The sequence below is a fragment of the Aphidius gifuensis genome, linkage group LG4, assembly GCF_014905175.1.
Source record: "Aphidius gifuensis isolate YNYX2018 linkage group LG4, ASM1490517v1, whole genome shotgun sequence".
In the NCBI taxonomy this organism is placed as follows: Eukaryota; Metazoa; Arthropoda; class Insecta; order Hymenoptera; family Braconidae; genus Aphidius; species Aphidius gifuensis.
The window spans coordinates 15,396,669-15,415,935 of NC_057791.1; the positions used below are offsets into that span (position 1 = coordinate 15,396,669).

Here is a 19,267-nt window from a genome sequence, read left to right on the forward strand (position 1 = left end):
TAAAATTTCATTGTCGTACTTTATGTAATTATTTTATCATTTTTTATAAGTTAATTTAATACTCAATTATGTTATTTATATATATTTTTATGTCACAATGACTGTTAAAAATTATTATTAGTTAACACATCAATAATTTTTTTTACGGTACATTGGGGGAGATAATAAATGGATGAAAAAAAAAATGTGATAATTGTCTGATGTTAAATATTCTTTAAACGAAACGAAATTTATTTTATCATTTTAAAAATGTAAATGAAATAATAGCTGTACAATTTAAATTTATATAAAAATTACGTATAAAAATTAATTGTTAAAATAAGTCTATTGGATTTTTTTTTATAATTAAACACTTGTTATCATCTACCGCGAAATTGTTGTAATGAAAAATACGCATCGATTCCATGAATAACTCCAACAACACCACTCAGCATCTAAAATTAAAACAAACAGATAAAATTATTTTTCATTTGGATATTAATTTAATTTGAATATTAAAAATATATTTACATATGCTGCTATCATTGCTGGATAAACCTCAAATCCTGGAGTTATATAATATTGCGGACCAAGAAAAAATTTTGTCGAAAAAAAAAGATAACTTGCTGAGCTGAGATAAAGAAAACTAGCAATAGCATTAAACAGCATTTCCTAAAATATAAAAAAAAATAAATTTAATTGATTATTTGTGATTGTAAACTTACAATAAATGAACATTGTTTTTTTTTTTTTATAATTAACTTACAAAAAGTGATGATCGAATTAGTCGATATGTTTTTTCAGAAACAATATAACAAGCCAACAGAAGAGCAGATGTAAAAAAACATCCTGATGCTGTTGTCAATGAACTTTCATAAGCTGATCCTATTGTTGAACTGTATCGAAGGCCATAATTGATTAGTAAACTTTGTATCATTCCACTAATTAACTGTTGAAAAAAAAATAATTAAATTTTTTATAATTAATATATTACATTAATATAAACATCATCATAGTTAATTAAAAATTAATTAAAAAAATAAAAATTTGTAAAGACAAATAGATGCATGCCCTGATGGAAATATTTCTATGACTGTCTCTGCTATTTTGTTTCGATTTTTCTCCGACTTTTCTTTGTCTTTTTAGAATTTTTTAAAATACACAAAACGCGAAGAAAAAGACGGTAAAAAATCTGGCAAATTTCTCCACTATGAGTCGTAAAAATTCGAAGAAAAGACGGAGAAATATTTCCTCCAGGATGACTCCACTTATGTATGCTTTTTTAAAATCACAATGACAATATAATTTTTAAATTACAAAAAATAATTATTACCGTTTCGGCAAGTTTAACAGCACCAGGGAGAGTTTTTAGAAATTCTATGTGAATGCAAGTGCAACAACGACACCAACAACATGCAATTCCACCAGCACCATGACTTGGTGCCGAAGACATTCTGATAATTGGACCACCACTGTTTTTTACCATTGTTTTTTGTCACTTAAACTTATAGATTTCTCTAAACGCAGTCAAGACTATTAAATATAAATCAGATAGTAAAATAAATAATTGAGTTTATCCTTTTTGCACTTGGTCGAATAATGATATATTTTGACTGTGGTTTCAATAATACGTTTTCGATGCAAATGGATGAATGTAATTTCTACAGCTCGTGTCGTTGCACCCCCTGCATCGTCGTCGAGACAACATCCGCACTATCATCTATTTTCGTCCACGCCACAACAGAATAGTCATATTATAAACGTATGCTTACAGCTGTATTTTTAGAAAATAATAATATCAACAATAATAATAACTTGTTATTATTTTTAAAAAATACAGCTGTTAGCATTCGTTTATAATATGACTATTCTCTTGTGGCGCTTACAATTATTATTAATTAATAATTGCAGTATACGCACCATGAAAATATGTATTTCAAAAAAATCACTAAAATAATATTATTTATTAATTGTTAATAATAAAAACAAGTAGTTTTGAAAAATACCTACATGTTTGCATTAGTGATTTCTTTGAAATACTCATTTTCATTATAAAAAAAAAAGATAGTCAAGTTCCCCAAGGTGCATCCTAAGTGTTCCGTAGGATTTTTTATTTTTTTTCTTGCTGTTTACAAAGATATTGTAAAAAAACAGTTTGTGACACTACATATCGTTAAATGAAAAAAAAAATAAACGACCGAAAAGTTTTAAAAAAATATCGTAGAGTCTACAGACGAAGCGTTGTCGATTAAAACATTGCCGGAATTGATCGGTCAATATTTGGAATTGCGCCATGTCCAAAAATGGGCATATTAAATCTAATAAGGCCCAAAAAGTAAAAAAAAATATCATATATGTTTTTGGAAAAAAAAAAAAACCTAAATTTGTTTTAACATTGACTAATTCGGTTCAGCGGTTCAAAAAATATTGTAAAAAAACAGTTTGTGACACTACATATCGTTGAATAAAAAAAAAAATAAACGACCGAAAAATTTGAAAAAAATATCGTAAAGTCAACAGATGAAGCGTCGTCACTTAAAACATTGCCGGAATTGATCGGTCAATACTTGGAATTGGGCCATGTCCAAAAATGGGCATATTAAATCTAATAAGGTCCAAAAAGTAAAAAAAAATATCATATCTGTTTTTGGAAAAAAGAAAAAACCTAAATTTGTTTTAACATCGACTAACTCGGTTCAGCGGTTCAAAAAATATCGCGAAAAAACAATTTGTGACACTACATATCGTTGAATAAAAAAAAAAATAAACGACCGAAAAATTAAAAAAAAATATCGTAAAGTCAACAGATGAAGCGTCGTCGATTAAAACATTGCCGGAATTGATCGGTCAATATTTGGAATTGGGCCATGTCCAAAGATGGGCATATTAAATCTAATAAAGCCCAAAAAGTAAAAAAAAATATCATATCTGTTTTTGGAAAAAAAAAAAAACCTAAATTTGTTTTAACATCGACTAATTCGGTTCAGCGGTTTAAAAAATATTGTAAAAAAACAATTTGTGACACTACATATCGTTGAATAAAAAAAAAAATAAACGACCGAAAAATTTGAAAAAAATATCGTAGAGTCTACAGATGAAGCGTCGTCGATTAAAACATTGCCGGAATTGATCGGTCAATATTTGGAATTGGGCCATGTCCAAAAATGGGCATATTAAATCTAATAAGGCCCAAAAAGTAAAAAAAAATATCATGTCTGTTTTTGGAAAAAAAAAAAACCTAAATTTGTTTTAACATCGACTAATTCGGTTCAGCGGTTTAAAAAATATTGTAAAAAAACAGTTTGTGACACTACATATCGTTGAATAAAAAAAAAAATAAACGACCGAAAAATTAAAAAAAAATATCGTAGAGTCAACAGATGAAGCGTCGTTGATTAAAACATTGCCGGAATTGATCCGTCAATATTTGGAATTGGGCCATGTCCAAAAATGGGCATATTAAATCCAATAAGGCCCCAAAATTGGAAATAAATATGACCATTGCTTTTGGCCAAAAAAAATAAAGAAAATGAGCATCTTACAAGCCAATTCGATTCAGGACTTCTCGTTTTATTTCAAAATAACAAAAAATCACAGAAAAGCGAAAACATAAGTGTCCTACGGAACACTAAAAATTGATCTTTCATGAATTGATTGATGTAAAAATAAATTAACATCCAGCTTAAAATTAAATTAAATTATTTTTTATGTTTATTATATTTTTAAAATATAGAAATTATAATTATATAAATATATATTTTTTTATTTAAATAAATTAAGCTTAGAAAGCTTCAAAAATATATTTCAGACTTTAATTTTTATTTGTGTTTAACAATGTAGTTATATAAATTAATAATTAAAAATTCATCATATTGTTTACAAATGTTTGGATATAAAAAAATTGTATGTTTGTATAAAAATGGATTTTAATTTAAGTACAATTTTTCAAAAATAATGAAGGTATAATATTTCAGGTGTTTTTTAAATTTGTTCATTTTTTGTAGTGTTTAAAATTTTGATTAAAAATAGTTATAAATATTTTTTTTTTATGATTATTAATCACAAATATATAGGTCATCTTGAATCGATAATTTAAAGACCTCGATATGAACGAGATCCAAGAATAGTACTGAAAAGATACAGGACTCCATTTATAGTACCAAGAATCTAAAAATTAAATACAATATTAATTATTTAAATATTTATTTTAACAAAATTATTAACAATAATTAATCATTATGAATATTAGCTTACTGATGCAATTAGAAGAAGTTCATCTCTATTATTATTTTGAGTTTTTACTAAAAGATTTATTGAAGCTGCGAATACCAGTGCAAATGCGATTGCATGATAAATTGGTTCCTAATAATTAAAAAATTGATTAATAAAAAATTTACATTATTAAATTAAATTATTTTATGAAATTAATATTTTTTAATTTTTAAATTTATACGTACAAATATTGTTTTAGATAAAATTGAATCTGTTGATATTGACAGAAGACAACTTAGGACAATCGCAAAAGTTGCAATTGCAAATGTTGTTGCCATGAGTAGGAAAAATAAATGTTCACTATGATAATAAGAACTACCACGAGCCATCCATACTAGCACGACACATACTATTCCCAAAATCTATAAAAAAATAATAACAGTAAATTAAAAATTTATTTAAAAAAAATTATAAATCAAAAAGAGAGAAAAAAATTAGTCAAGACTTCACTGAGTCTCTCCGTTAATGAACTTCATTATTAATAATTATTATTATCAATAATAATTAATAATAATAAACGAATAAATTGTTCTTAAATTTATTCATTTCATCTATAAATTAATAATATTATTAATAAATAATGATAATATTAACAACAAAAACAAATTGATAAATTTTTCATGAAAAAAAATCTTCGTTTATTATTATATTTTATTAATAAACTATTACTATCAATTAATAATAATTAATAAAATTAATAAATTAATGAATCGTTTTTTTTGTTATTTATTTTATTAATAATTAATATTATAATTAAAAAATTAATAATGATAATATTAATAAAAATTAAAAACTATAATTTCTAAATTTTTTTTTAAATAAAATTGTTTTTTTTTTTTTTTATTTATTTCTTCTAAATTATAACTATTAATTAATAATAATTAATAAAAATTAATAAAAATAATAAATTAATAAATCGTTCTTCTTGTCATTTATTTTATTAATATTTAATATTAATATTAACAATTAATAATGATAATATTATTAAAAAAATAAATTACTAAATTTTTCTTAAAATAAAATTGTTTTTTTTTTTTTGCGTTTATTCATTCTATTAATAAATTATAACTATTAATTAATAATAATTAATAAAACAAACAGATAAATAAATCACTCTATTAGTTATTAATTTCATTAATAATTAATAATACTATTAACAATTAATAATGACAATAATAATAAAAGAATGAATAAAATTTTTCTTATGAAGAATTTAATTTATTAATAAATCATTATTTTGTTTGTGTATATTATTTATAAATTATTCATATTAATAATAATAATATAATAAATAAAAAAATTATTTTTATAAAAAAAATATGATTGTATTTATTTATATTACTTATAAATTATTAATACTCACAATTATTGTCATAAATAAATTATGAGTCATAGAAATAAAAAATCAATAGATTGTTCCTTTTCGAAATTATTTTTGTATTTGTTTGTTTTATTAATAAATTATTAATTAATATTAATAATAAACTATTAATAAATAAAAATTAAAATGAATAAATTTACCAATTCGAGAAGTTTCAATGCTCCACGATAAGTCTTCATGAATCCTGTGTTGATAATAATTGCTGAAGTTGATGTTGTGACTGTTGCAGTCCTGACAGTAACTGTATGTGACATATTGTTGTAGATGATCTATAACTTGAATTCTGAAAACTATAAATATATATTTAGAATATTATTAACCAAATATAGAAGTGGTTTTTTTTTTATTTAATAAAGCTAAAAGGTAAGACAAGTTTTTTTTTTTCTCAATTTGTTTTTATGTGTGTACATCTTGGTTTGTGTGATTCATCAGAGTTATGAGAATCCAGGACAAGGCCATGTTTTTGTGGGTTGACCTAAATACAAAATTTAAAAAAAACAACATGGATAATTTTATTATATCACGTATTATAATGTCCACGCATCATCAAAAATAACTTTGACCTCATGCAAACATAAGACACATCGATACATTACTCATAAATTTTTTTTTATTTATCTAATTTATATTTATCTTATCCGGTTAGTTTTTATCACTACTGGAAACTTTTTTAATATTTTATTTTTCATATTCTATTATTAATTTAATAAAGCAAAAATAATTTGACACACCCTGTTTTTTTTGTATAAATAAAACCAGTATATCCTGATCAAAAAAAAAAAATGTTGTTTTGTTGATATGGAATAGTGGATTAGATCATCAGGCTATTTTTTTTTTTAACTGCCTATTTTATTACAAAACACACCTACATAAGTGAATCTAAAAAAAGGATATACATATAAAAAAAATTTATTATTTCTAAGAGAATATATGCATCTATATTGCTATCGAAAAATAGTAATCAATAATGCATTTCGATTTGTATCAGACACTTAATTTCGATCGTTAAATTTCTCTAATTTTTCATTATTTTCATTTGAATAAATATTTAAACTATATTTTTATTTGAATTATTATATTGGCTGTAATACAACAGGTAAAAAAAACACACGTGTTATTATTATTTATAAAACACAACCACTTGTAGACACTAAATTAAATTGCATTATGTAATTAACGTAAATAAATATTATAATTAATAATCACATTTAATTAAAATTTTTGTATAAAAAATTTATTTACCTACAAGTGTATTTTGATTCTTTAAATAAGCTTGATGTTCAGTGACTTGCTGTGATCGACTGTAGAAAAGTGCCCAGTTACTCACAACTGCTCACAACAACCTTACAAATTACAATTCCGTGGGTTGACGTCATCGATGATATCACTTACATTTTCGCGCAGACGTAGAGTATAAAATATAAATAAAAAAATTAAATTTACTATACAAATTAAAGCAGAAGGCAATCAGCTTAATATCATGTCATAACTGGAAAAAGAAAAATTATAATTAAATCATTTATATCAAGTATTTAATTAAATTAATCCTTTCTTTTTTAATCATTTGAAAGTTTATGGATGTTTAATTAACATTAGGATATTTATTATTCATTTAAATTGTAATTTATAAATAATTTTACAAATATATTATGTGTTTTAAAATTATTATTTTTTTTTTTATTTGTGAATGACATTTTTAATAATTGTAATTATTTTACAATAAATATAGTTTAAGTATTGTTTTTAAAAATTTTTTTTTTTTCGTTATATAAACTTAAGATACTTATGTATATTTTTAAATAATAATTTGTGATAATTTTTTGAGTTGAAATTCAATGTAGATAAATATTTTTAAGACAATGTTTTTATTTATTTATTTTTATGATATTGTTCCCAGATAATTTTCTTTTTATTATTTTCACCGAGGGAGAAGTCACTCCAAAATTTAGTGTACACCAGATTACAGATTACCAGTAATCATGTAATCTTTTCAATGATTACACAAGATTACTTTTTTTGTAATCACGAAGAATCCCAGTAATTTTTTATGATTACACTTAAAATTCAAAGATTTCAAAAAGATTACACGATATTATTGAAGATTATTGAAGATTACACCAGATTACAGATTACCTGTAATCATGCAATATTTCTAATGATTACACAAGATTACTTTTTTTTTGGTAATCACAAAGATTCCCTGTGATCTTTTATGATTACACTTAAAATTCAAAGAAGAAACAAAAAAATAATGAAAAACTAATAAAAAAAAAAAAAAAATTAGTATACTATACTAATCATGCGTGCATCTATACACGCGCATGCGCCATTTGAATACAGAAAAGGGAAGATTACTGAGATTTTCTGTAATCATGTCAAGATTACAAGAAATTTTCGCAGATTACAGATATACGACGTAAGATTACTGGTGATTACATAAAATTTTTGAAGATTATTGATGATTATAAAAGATTACAAGAGTACCTTAGATTACATCGATTACACGATTTTTTCGTAATCATTTCTGTAAGATTACAAGAGATTATTGAAGATTCTTCTCTCGATATACACCAGATTACACAAGTGACTTCCCTCTCGATTTTCACAGTAATTTCAAGTTTGCAATAATATTGGCAGGAATTTTTTTCGTTTAAATATATATTAATTTTATTTTAAAATATACAATTATGTATTATAGTAATTTATGAATAAATAAAAACATTTTATATAAATCGAATTTTAAATGAATTTTTATATACTTAAATTTCGATAAAATCTATATTTTTTTTTAGTCATCAAAAAGTTATAATAATTGTGATGAATATAAATTTTTAACATTATTATAATTAACATAATTCTCATACGCAATTTGTACTTGCACAATCGTACTTAAATATATATTATTGTGTGTAAAATAAAATCATGAAATTAGAAAAAAAAAATTAAGTCTTTTGTTTGGTAATTCATTTTTTCTATTAGCCAAACATTTAAAAAAAAAAAAATTCAAGTGAACACAGAATATTAATTACAATTAATATTTTTATTTAAAAAATTAAACACTTATTAAATATTTGGGTTATCTATTAATTTTTGTTTTTTATGCGTCGTAAATAGTATAGCGAAATTTCGATTATAATGGATTTTATGACTGATAGTAAAAAAAAAAACGAAAATCTTCAAGTTATTTTAACAAAAAAAAAAATTAAAATTATTGTTGATATTTTCAGGTACTTTGATGGCCTTTTTTACTGAGCTTCCGTATTTTTCCACTCCAGCCATAAGAAGTATGTACCAGCTGCATATGCAAGCATGTCCAAAATTCCAAAAATCTAAAAAATTAAAAACAATTATACCAATTATACGAAGAAAAGTTTAATTTAAATATATTTTTTGTTGATAATAAATTCCAATAAACTCTAGGTATTAATACAGATTAAAAATAGCTGTTTATTATTTTTTAAAAATTTAAATAACTATACTCACTGTTGCACCAATAAAGCTGGTCCTTGCAATCAAATGCCAAATAACAGATAACGCCAGTAAAACAGTCCAGCCAGCTGTATTTATAAATTCCTAAAATTATATAAAAATAAAAATTACAATTTATTGTATAATATTGTTTATTTAATTTATGTTTATTTATGTTTATTTAATTTAATAATTATTACCGTAAGCATCCAATTAATTGGCACTCGAAGACTTTCACGAATTGAACATAGATAAACAACGATCCAAATAAATGTAGCAACAAATGCTAATGTTGAAAATGTCATGAGAAATTGACTGTAAGCTCCAGATGCTAATGCACTGCAAAAAATTCCAAGTACCTGTATGATACAACAAATAAAAAATAATATATAATTAATAATTTTATTGGTAATAAAATGAAAGTAAAAATTTATATTTTTATCATAAATTATTTATGTATTTATTATTGTTTTTTTTTTTTTGTTTCGAAACAACGTTATTGCAGCATGTCTAAAAGATTTTCGTGGGTGATTAACGTGGGTGAAATTTTGGAAAATTAATATTAATAAAACGTGGGTTTTTAAAATTTAAAAATAAATCGAAATTAGAAATAAATTAAAATGTTTAATAAATTTTTGAAATAAAAATAAATTATCTACCGAATTTATTGTTGTTTATTTATTTACAAAAAATTATTTCGATTTGTAAATTTACATCAATTTTTCAATCAATCATCCAAGAATTATCAGCTAAAATTTTTAACGATTCATTTTTAATAAGATTATATTCTTCTTCATATTTTTCACTGGAATTATCAATATCATCATTATCATCATCTTGAAAATTTTTATCATGAATTTTAAAAAAATTATTACTATCAGAAAATTCATTAACAATTGACTCTTTAAATATTATTTCATTATTTAAAAATTTATTTTTAGCTTTATTTATTTTAGAAATTTTTTCATTTTGTTGTTCAACAAGTGGTAATCTAAGTAAATCCAATTTAACTGGATCAAATTTTTTTTTATCAAGTAATATTGTTTTAGAAAATTCAATATTTTTTAATTTTCTAATTGTATCTTTTGTTTTTTTAATATTTTTAATTTTTTTATCAGCTTTAAGTCTTGAAATTTCTTCTTGTTCTTTAATAAATTTATCACGTGCTTCTTGATGTTTTTTTTTAACTTCATCATCAATTCTTTTTTTTTTTCTTTCAATTGCAATTTGATTATTATTTAAATAATCAAACTGCCATTTAATAAATTTCATTTTCCTTTCAATTTCACGTTTTATAAATTTTTTTAACCATTCAATTCTATCATGATTATTACTACAATAATATTTTGTTTCTTTATAAATTTTAAAAGCACCGTTGTAGTCACATACACCAATGTATTTGGAGTACAAGTTCCAAGTGTCTTGTGTATACAATCCCGTTATTAACTTTCCAGAAATAGTTTGTACATGGACCGGTTCACATGTCTTACAGTAAATATCCCAAGTTTCAAGGTAACCATCTTGTCGTGAAAGAATAAATACACCAGGTGTATTCGACCAACAACAATCAGTATAATAAACATCACATTTACGCCATAACAATGATACAAGATTTTCATCATTCCAAATTGAAAATACATGTCCACCAATTGTCAATAATAAATTACTTATAAATTTATTTCTTATTATTTTTGTAATTGGACCATCATGTATCACTGATGATTTACAAATTATATTTATATTTTCAAAATTAACTGGTTCATAATCTTGACCTTGCCAAGTTATTAAATATATTTCACCAATAACTGTTGATACCCAAATACGTCTTGGTAATTCATCACAATCTAATGATAAATTATCATATAAATCTGTTGATGGTAAACACATATGTAAAATAATTGAATTATATAGATCTTTTGTTGATGATTGAACATGTAAATAATAATTTGGACAAAATATTTTATCAAGTCTTTCAATATTATCACTAACAGTCATTGCAATTGTAACAATATTTTTTAAATTATTTTTAACTTGTGATAAATTTTGTTGCCAATTGAGATCCCAAATACAAATTGTTCCATCTTCTGATGCTGTCATGAATTGCATGCTTATTGTATCAACAAGTTTTACCAATTTTCCATTATCATCTAGCTTTACATATGATGGTAACCATTCAATTGATCTTATTGATAGTAAATGTGATTTTTCAATATCAGATTCAACTGTTGAAGATATTCGATTAATCATTTGATCATTAATATTATCAAGTTGATCATTTAAATCCCACATGACAATTTGTCCATTGGTACAACCTCCAATGATCACTGATGGTCTTGATGGACAAAATGAGATAACTTGAACTTCTCTGTAATCTTTAAGAATAATTTTTGGTTTTAAAGAATCACATAATGACCACACCAAAGCACAGACACTTGTATAATTAGGAATTAAATTTCTTGTATTTTTAATCATCATATTTCGTGAATTTTCAACATATGAAATTACAATTATTCCAGAAATATTTGGATGCCAAGATATATCAGATATAAATCTACCATTTGTTAATTCTAAATTAATTAAACAATTATCTTCAATTAAATCATAACAATTGTTGTCTAATTTTTTAGTAAAATTGCTTTCATAACTACCTAAATTTAAAATATCATCTGTATGCATATTTATTTGTGAATTATAATTAACAACATCAATTGTTAGTTTAAAAAATTTATCAAAAAAATTATTTAAAGATTCATCAATGATATTTATTTCGTTATTTACAACTTCTTTTTCTTCATTTACTATTTCCGATTGACCTGTTGTTGAACTACTTTCGTCTTTATTAGTTTGTCTCTCAGTATCATCAGGTTTTTCGATTCCTTCATCAATATTTGTGTCAATTAAATCATCATACTGTGTCCATTTATTTTTTTTATAACCAAAATAAGTTTGGGTATTTTTATCAATTGATAATAAAGTTGTTTGAACTGATTCTGTTATTAATTTCATTGTAATATTATCAAATTTTTCATTTTTCGATGGATAAATTTCGATAAAACTATCACGACATTCATCGGAATTTCGATTTGTTAGTAAATTATTTTTAACACTTTGATTTATTTCGATTTCTATGAATGGACGATTTATTAATATTTCAGTTACTTGATAATTGTTTTTATCATCAATTTTATTATTTTTTTTTTCTTTAATCAACATGTTTTTAACGTGTTTACGAATATTTTTAGTAATATTACAATTTCTTTTGATCATTTGTTTTTTTGTTTCTTCAGTAAGACAAATGATAAAATTATTTGAATATAATTCTTTGGAATTATAGCCAATAAGTAAATCACTGGTTTTATAATTTTTTATTTTATCTTTGTAAATTTCTAAGGATGAGCCTGATGTACCAGCAACTTTTAATGCATCGAAACGATTTATAAATGCCCATGGATATTCTAAAAATATATTTTTATTTACTGTACAGTTTAGAGCTTTTTGTTCACTTTGAGTTAGTTTTATTTCAACAATATTTTCTATATTTTCAACTGGTGGAGACCAAGTTAATGGCTCTTCATCAATCAACTCATCTTCGGACATTATTTTTTCTACTTTTTCAATAGTATTTTTTTTCGAATTTATATTGAATAGAAAATTTCTCGACTTGTAGACTAACCGGTTTCATTAGAATAAAATTCCTGTATCGACTAAACGTTACTAAGGATACCAAATGTTATTTTTTATCTTACAAAAATTATCATTTAGAATTTTTATTTTTAGTCTTTATTATAAGGATAAATATTTATACTTTCGTCTTTATTTTTTTTGTCGTAATTAATTACAATTTATCTTTCTTTTTGGTAATTTATTTATTTATATACTTGTTTGTTTGTTTTTTTTTTATTTTTATTTTTAATAAATGAAAGTCACGCAATGTGTCGATCGTATTTCGATCGATGTCCTGACCTTTGTGTTACTTATCAATGTTTAAAAAAAACAAGAATCATAAAAATAAATAAATGAAAAAATAAAAAAGTGTGTATATTTCGTATGTGGAGAATAGGTCGAGGCGTGTCCTCATTTATGAAAAAAAAAATCTTGAATAAGTAATGAAATAAACAAAATAATTTTGACTTTTTTTTTTTTTTTCTATTGTGTAAATTATGACGTTGTCTAAGTGTGAGAAAAATTGATGCAACTTAAACAATTGTTATTTACAATTGTAAGATAAAGTAAAAAAAATTTCATAGTTTTTTTTTTATTCTGTAAATGATTTTTTAGTGAATCAACATCTATAAATACTTAAAAATTTCTCTGAGCATTAAGAAAAAATGTCTTTTTTTTTTTGTAATGACATTTGACCTTACTTGACGACGTGAGAGATCAGCAATGTCATCAGTCGTATACGCAATAAAAAATAATCAACTTAAGTTGGTTGGCTTGGCTATTATTAAAACAAAATAAATCTTTTTCTAAACAAAAATAAAACAATGCTCAGAATTTAGAAAATAAACAAGGATATATTAAAACTTTTACGTACATTTTTTATTAAATATTTGAATTTCAATACTGTCGATTATCAAAGATAAAAAAACGATAAAACAGAGAAATATTTATTTTATCTATTTTTTTTTTTCAATCAATAATCATCAATTATGAACGAGACAAGCAGGAAATAGCTGACAGAATATTTATTCTACCAAAATGTAATTTATTATTAATAGAAAATTTCATTATCTATTTATATTTTCACCTTAATTATTTAACTACCTCAAAATAATGAAAAACATTATTATTTTTAAATCGAAAGGTAAAAGTTTTATGCGTTCAATGGACACACGCCTCTTTACTATTTAATGTTCATCATCCTGGAAACACGCCTTTTTATAAAAATATATTTTTAACACATACAACATACGTTTTTTTAGTATTAATAAATTTTAAATCTCTGATAAATTTTCAGAGGGATAGACAAGTAATTTGCCAAAAAATTCTTGAAATTACTTTTTAAAAAAAACGGCCCAATTCAAAAATGGCACTTACGCTTCTTTAACTATAATGAAATGATATTTAATTATAAAATTTCGTAAAGATAAATATTTAAATTATGAATGATAAATTTTATTTTTAAAACCCATTGGTGCTATATTTTGAGTCGTGTGTATTTTTTCATGACTATTTTTCGAATTTCGATTCGAAAAATTATTCGAAAAATGGTATGAATGCTTTTTTATACTTGCGATGATATATTTAATATTGCTACGGTGTTTGTTCGAACGGTAGTGATTTTTTTAGCATGGTTCAATGGACATACACACATAATTATTCAATCCAACATCGTTTTGACTATGGGTTACGACCTAAATGCAGTCACGGCTTGGTAACTGCGATTAGAATCAATTGTAAGCCCGATCGTCAAGGAAGCTTGTAAGGAAAAGAAAAAAAAAAAACAGAGTAATAAACTTAGTATGATGAATAATACATTCTGCAATTGAGTGAGCCGGAAAGTCGATGGAATGTTAGTAATACCTTGTTTGATTTTCACGGTCTTACACCGACTTGAACATTGCTTGTTCAATTTACAACTTTATTATCGTACTATGAGCTTTAATGCATCAAAAATAATAAAATTTCTTTTCTCAATATTTAGAATAAATAAATAAATAAATTATCTGTTTAAAAATTTACAGTATATTTTATATTGTTTATAAGTATTTATTTATTTTTATATTTTTTTTTTCGAAGCGGAAATCATCAATCTATCGTAAAGTGTTTCAAATTATTATCTTGGTAACTAGCCAAGAAATTGATAATCTTGATGAAAAGTTTTTAACATAAACAAATAAAAAAAAATTTTAAATTCATACTCAAATTGATGTCAAGTATAAATGGTTTTTATTTTTTTTTTTTTTTGTTAATAATATATAGAATTTTTAAGCTTTATAAATATATATCATTTATTTATTAAAAATAATTTATGTCGCTTCAACAAGTGTATATAATTTTTGTGATAAAAAAAGAGGATTATTTTTTATTTTTCTAGGTAATTTAAAATCAAATTTCGAAATTATTTGAATTTAATTGTTTGTAAATTGTTTAGCCAATGAAATATTATTACAGCGTTCTTTTTTTAGATTTAAAAATACTTTGTTTAGCACAAAAATTTAATTTGAATTTGTCTCGGTATTGAATATACATGACCTCGGAAATAACCAGAGTAATAACATATGAATAATAAATAAAAAGCACGTATGTATATTCTCAAACACTAGCTCTTTACCATTGTATATACGAAATTTAATATCGTTGGAGAATTTTCAGTATAAATCCCACGCAATTCCCAGATTTTTTAAATACACACAAACATATTTTACAAACACATATGTTATTGTTTATAAAAAATAATATGGTAGAAAAATTTCTAGTGTAAAAGTAAACTTAGAAATTGAAAATATATACCGGATATAATTTTATAAATTTATATTCATTAGCATGTAAATATTATACACTTTTCATTTCCTCTAATTATTTTATTTATAATTTCTATTTTTTGTTTGAATATTTATTTAAAAACAAAATCCATTTTATATATTTTTCAGCAGCTGGATTTATATATATGACAAGTAATATAATATATTGATTCAGACGGCCTTGAAAAAAAAATGTCTATATGATTTCATAATTATTATTAGATTATTAGCGTGACACAAACGCAATGTTATATATATTTTTATCATTGTAAATTACGTAATTCCATAAAGATACATCTCCTTTTTTTTAACGTAAATTAGTGTAGGTGAATCGAAATTTTTAAAAATATGAACAAACCAGTTTTACTTGTATTAAAATATAAAAAGAGTTGTAAATTGTTCAGTCTAAAAATATAATTTTAAAGCTTTTTTTTTTGGATCCATCTATATGTTAATGGAAATATCAAGTTGATGATGGCATCACGTTGTCAATATTATTTTTAAATTGATGATTTTAATACTAAAATAATTGCCAATTAGTTAATTAGCTAATAATTTCGACAAGAATCGAAATGCAATTACAAAACCCGGAAAAAATTACAATTAAAATTTATCAATTCTTCGTTAAAATTAAAAACAAGTCTTTTTAAATTATAAATAATATCTTGTTAATAAAAAATGATCTAAAATCGATAAATTATTAAATTTTTCTATCAGTTTTAATAGAAAAATAAAATCGAAATAATCCAACACATCGTACATCATTGACGAAACAAAGAAAATTATTACTATTTTTTGTATCAAATTATGTCTTTTATTTATTATTAAAAAATAAAATTAATTATTAATAATTAAAGGATAAACAGGAGTCATTAAGGTCAATTTTTCGTGGCTCTATAATATTTATTCTAACTTGAATATTATTCGAAAAATAAAAGTTAATGGTATATGGATTCGAAATAAAAAGAAAAAAAAAAGAAAATAAAGTTACTGTTATTAATTTTTAATTTATAAGTAGGGTCTCTTGACGAGTTGAATTTTCAATACACATATCTATATGTGGTTATAGTTGTTGGTAACCCAGTTCAAGGACAATTTGAATATTTAATGTCAACTTTTTTTAAAAAATTTATTTTAGAAAACTCGCACTCATTCACTATACGTTTTAACTTTTTAATTTACTTTTTAGTTAAACTATTTTCTTGTTTATTTAAACATTTGTAGTTTTTTTTGTTTTTAACCGGTAGGATGAAATACGGTTGAATAAATATCTAGGACAAATGTATACTGTACATTGCAGCGGTCAGAAAAATCATCATGTATGGTCACAAAGAAAAACTTGAAGTAAAATCATCTTCAATGTTATATTATGATTAATATTTTTTATAATTTTTTTAACTTGATTGATAATCATACCCTATAAATATGTAACAAGGCAAAATTAATAATTTTTATTATTTTTTTTGAAGGAAAAAAATCGTGGGGTCATGCATGCCAGCTTTGGATAAGTCAGCTGTGACCAATACTTTTAATACCGTTAATAACAGGTGCAAAACTTTTCATCTTAAATCAAAAAAAAATAAATATTTTTTTTTTCTTCTTTTAATTTACACATAATACATTTAAATATTTAAAAAAAAAATAATTTCCATCGAGTTATATTCATTTTAAAAGACACAAAAAAGTTTCTATTTTAAAATTTTTTTAATCGTCAACAAGTTTTTATGTTTAATTAATTAATTCACTATAATTTTCGATATCGAATTTTTATTGCTTATTTTTTAGAAATCTAGAATTTTCGAATTACTGATTAAATCATCTACTTGTAAATATATATAGTGAATATATTTGTAAACATCCTCAAAAGTAACTCAGCTATTTTTTAAGTTTAGTAAATTTTTCAGTTAAATTTAAAGCTAATGACTAACAAATATTGTCTAAGCTAAATAAATACCGTCAAGTAAATTATCTTACTCTTAAAATAAACAAACAAACATTATAAAATTATTTAAATAAAAAATAATGTCGTCAACAGCGACATGCCAGCGATACTTCTGGCAACAATTGCAGCTTGATAAAAAAAAATCAAGAGAAAGTGAGGGAGAGATTACCTGTATATATTTTTTTTTAGTGGTCTCTCATATCAAGTTATTAACAGTAATAATAACAAAAAAAAAAAAAGTAAAAACTCAGCTTTTAATATTATGCTCAGATAAGAATAAAAAAATTTTTTTCATCAGTTATCGTAGACTTTAGCAATTATTAAAAATAGATACTTGATAATTTATTGATCGAACGTGTCTATAATCAATAGATGAATATTTACTCAACTGATAAATCGACAAATATAAAAAAAAAATATTAAAATTTGATATTATTGATTTATTACTGTCTCAAAAGAAAAAAACGAAAAAAATAAAATCATAAACTTCAAAGAGATCTACGGAGAGATTTTTTGTGTCATCTCCAATAATATTTAAAAAATAAAATTACATTAATTGTTTAAAAATAGAATTTTAAATTAAATTTGTTTTTTTTTTTATTTGTAAATGATAATTATTAATTACTTACTGCTTGTGCAAGTTTTATAATTCCTGGTATTGTTTTAAAATATGGAATGTTGATTGTAAGTCCAGCAATAAAATTTGGTTGACCTGGCTCCGATTTAATAGTTGGTCCACGAGGATTATTTGCATTAGTTGATGCATCTTGTATTGTCACCACGGTCTCCGACATCATATTAAATTTAAATAAAACTTTTTAATTATTTAAATAATCTTATAAAATAAATATATATTTTGTTTGTCTTGAATTTACAAGAAATAATTAAAATAAACAAAACACGTTATTCAAGATTGCTTGATGATATTATATATTATTGATAAATATTATTTATCATTATTTTAAAATTAAACACTTGTTACAAAAATATATTCTGTCGACAGTCCACGACGCGGCGAAACAACTAAATGTAAAATGGTATATTACGACCTGGCTACCACCACTACTACCAGCATTTGACCACAATTTTTTTTTATTTTCCCCTCCACTGTTGTCATCATGATTGTATCCTTGGGAGTAAGTATATCCGAGGTGTTTTTTTTTCAACAACTAGAATCATCAAATTATTCAACTTAAAATTACGTTTTCTATTTCAATCAATTGATGTTCATTTGGATTAATTATATTACTTATCAATTGTACAATTAATTCATGTGTTATCTTGTAGAAAAAAATTAATCATTCATGAAATTATTATCTTTGTTTCAACAAGACTTTTCAAGAGTACACTTGTTGATCATTTTAATAGCAAATTTATTTTTACACTTTTTTTCATTGCTATTTAATAGTAGATGGTACTTAATTGCCATCAAGAAAAATGGGGATTTGTTTATCATGTGTTTATGCCAAAAACGAAATTGCTCTATTTAATTTTTGCATCTCTGTGATCTTTGCCAATGTCATCATCAAAACTAATTTTAATACTGTAAAATAATGATAATTAATTATTTGAATAATAGTATTTGTTATTGTTTTAATAAACTGATTGAATAAAAATTTGGTATTGCTATTAAAATGATTCATCATGAGCCACTTGGATCGTAAAAATTGCAAACTAATTACAGACATTTTGTTGTGTTATCCACAAGTATAAAATCACTAAATGTTTTTTGTTATTTGTACATTAGAAAAATATATA

At 23.1% G+C, this 19,267-nt stretch overlaps 3 protein-coding genes across 4 annotated transcripts; all 3 read right to left on the bottom strand.

Moving 5' to 3' along the window:
• Positions 1-176: 176 nt before the first annotated feature.
• LOC122855192 (protein singles bar) lies at positions 177-1,712 on the bottom strand. Its single transcript, XM_044156378.1, has 4 exons — positions 1,313-1,712; positions 746-928; positions 511-651; positions 177-434 (listed from the first exon to the last, which is right to left on the bottom strand). Exons 1-4 carry the CDS (start codon positions 1,463-1,465, stop codon positions 360-362), a joined length of 552 nt encoding a protein of 183 aa, XP_044012313.1. The 5' UTR covers positions 1,466-1,712; the 3' UTR covers positions 177-359.
• Positions 1,713-3,781: 2,069 nt separating this feature from the next.
• Positions 3,782-6,987, bottom strand: LOC122855193. 2 transcript variants are annotated; one of them, XM_044156379.1, is made up of 5 exons: positions 6,875-6,987; positions 5,773-5,922; positions 4,437-4,613; positions 4,234-4,341; positions 3,782-4,146 (listed from the first exon to the last, which is right to left on the bottom strand). In XM_044156379.1, the coding sequence occupies exons 2-5, from the start codon at positions 5,884-5,886 to the stop codon at positions 4,072-4,074; spliced, it is 474 nt and encodes a 157-aa protein (XP_044012314.1). In that variant the 5' UTR covers positions 5,887-5,922; positions 6,875-6,987; the 3' UTR covers positions 3,782-4,071. The 2 variants fall into 2 exon arrangements, with proteins under 2 accessions (XP_044012314.1, XP_044012315.1); XM_044156380.1 differs by having other exon boundaries at positions 6,879-6,975.
• A 2,836-nt stretch (positions 6,988-9,823) lies between these two features.
• On the bottom strand, positions 9,824-12,817 carry LOC122853944 (dynein axonemal intermediate chain 3-like). Its single transcript, XM_044154354.1, has 3 exons — positions 11,876-12,817; positions 10,054-11,803; positions 9,824-9,849 (listed from the first exon to the last, which is right to left on the bottom strand). Exons 1-3 carry the CDS (start codon positions 12,695-12,697, stop codon positions 9,824-9,826), a joined length of 2,598 nt encoding a protein of 865 aa, XP_044010289.1. The 5' UTR covers positions 12,698-12,817.
• Positions 12,818-19,267: the final 6,450 nt, after the last annotated feature.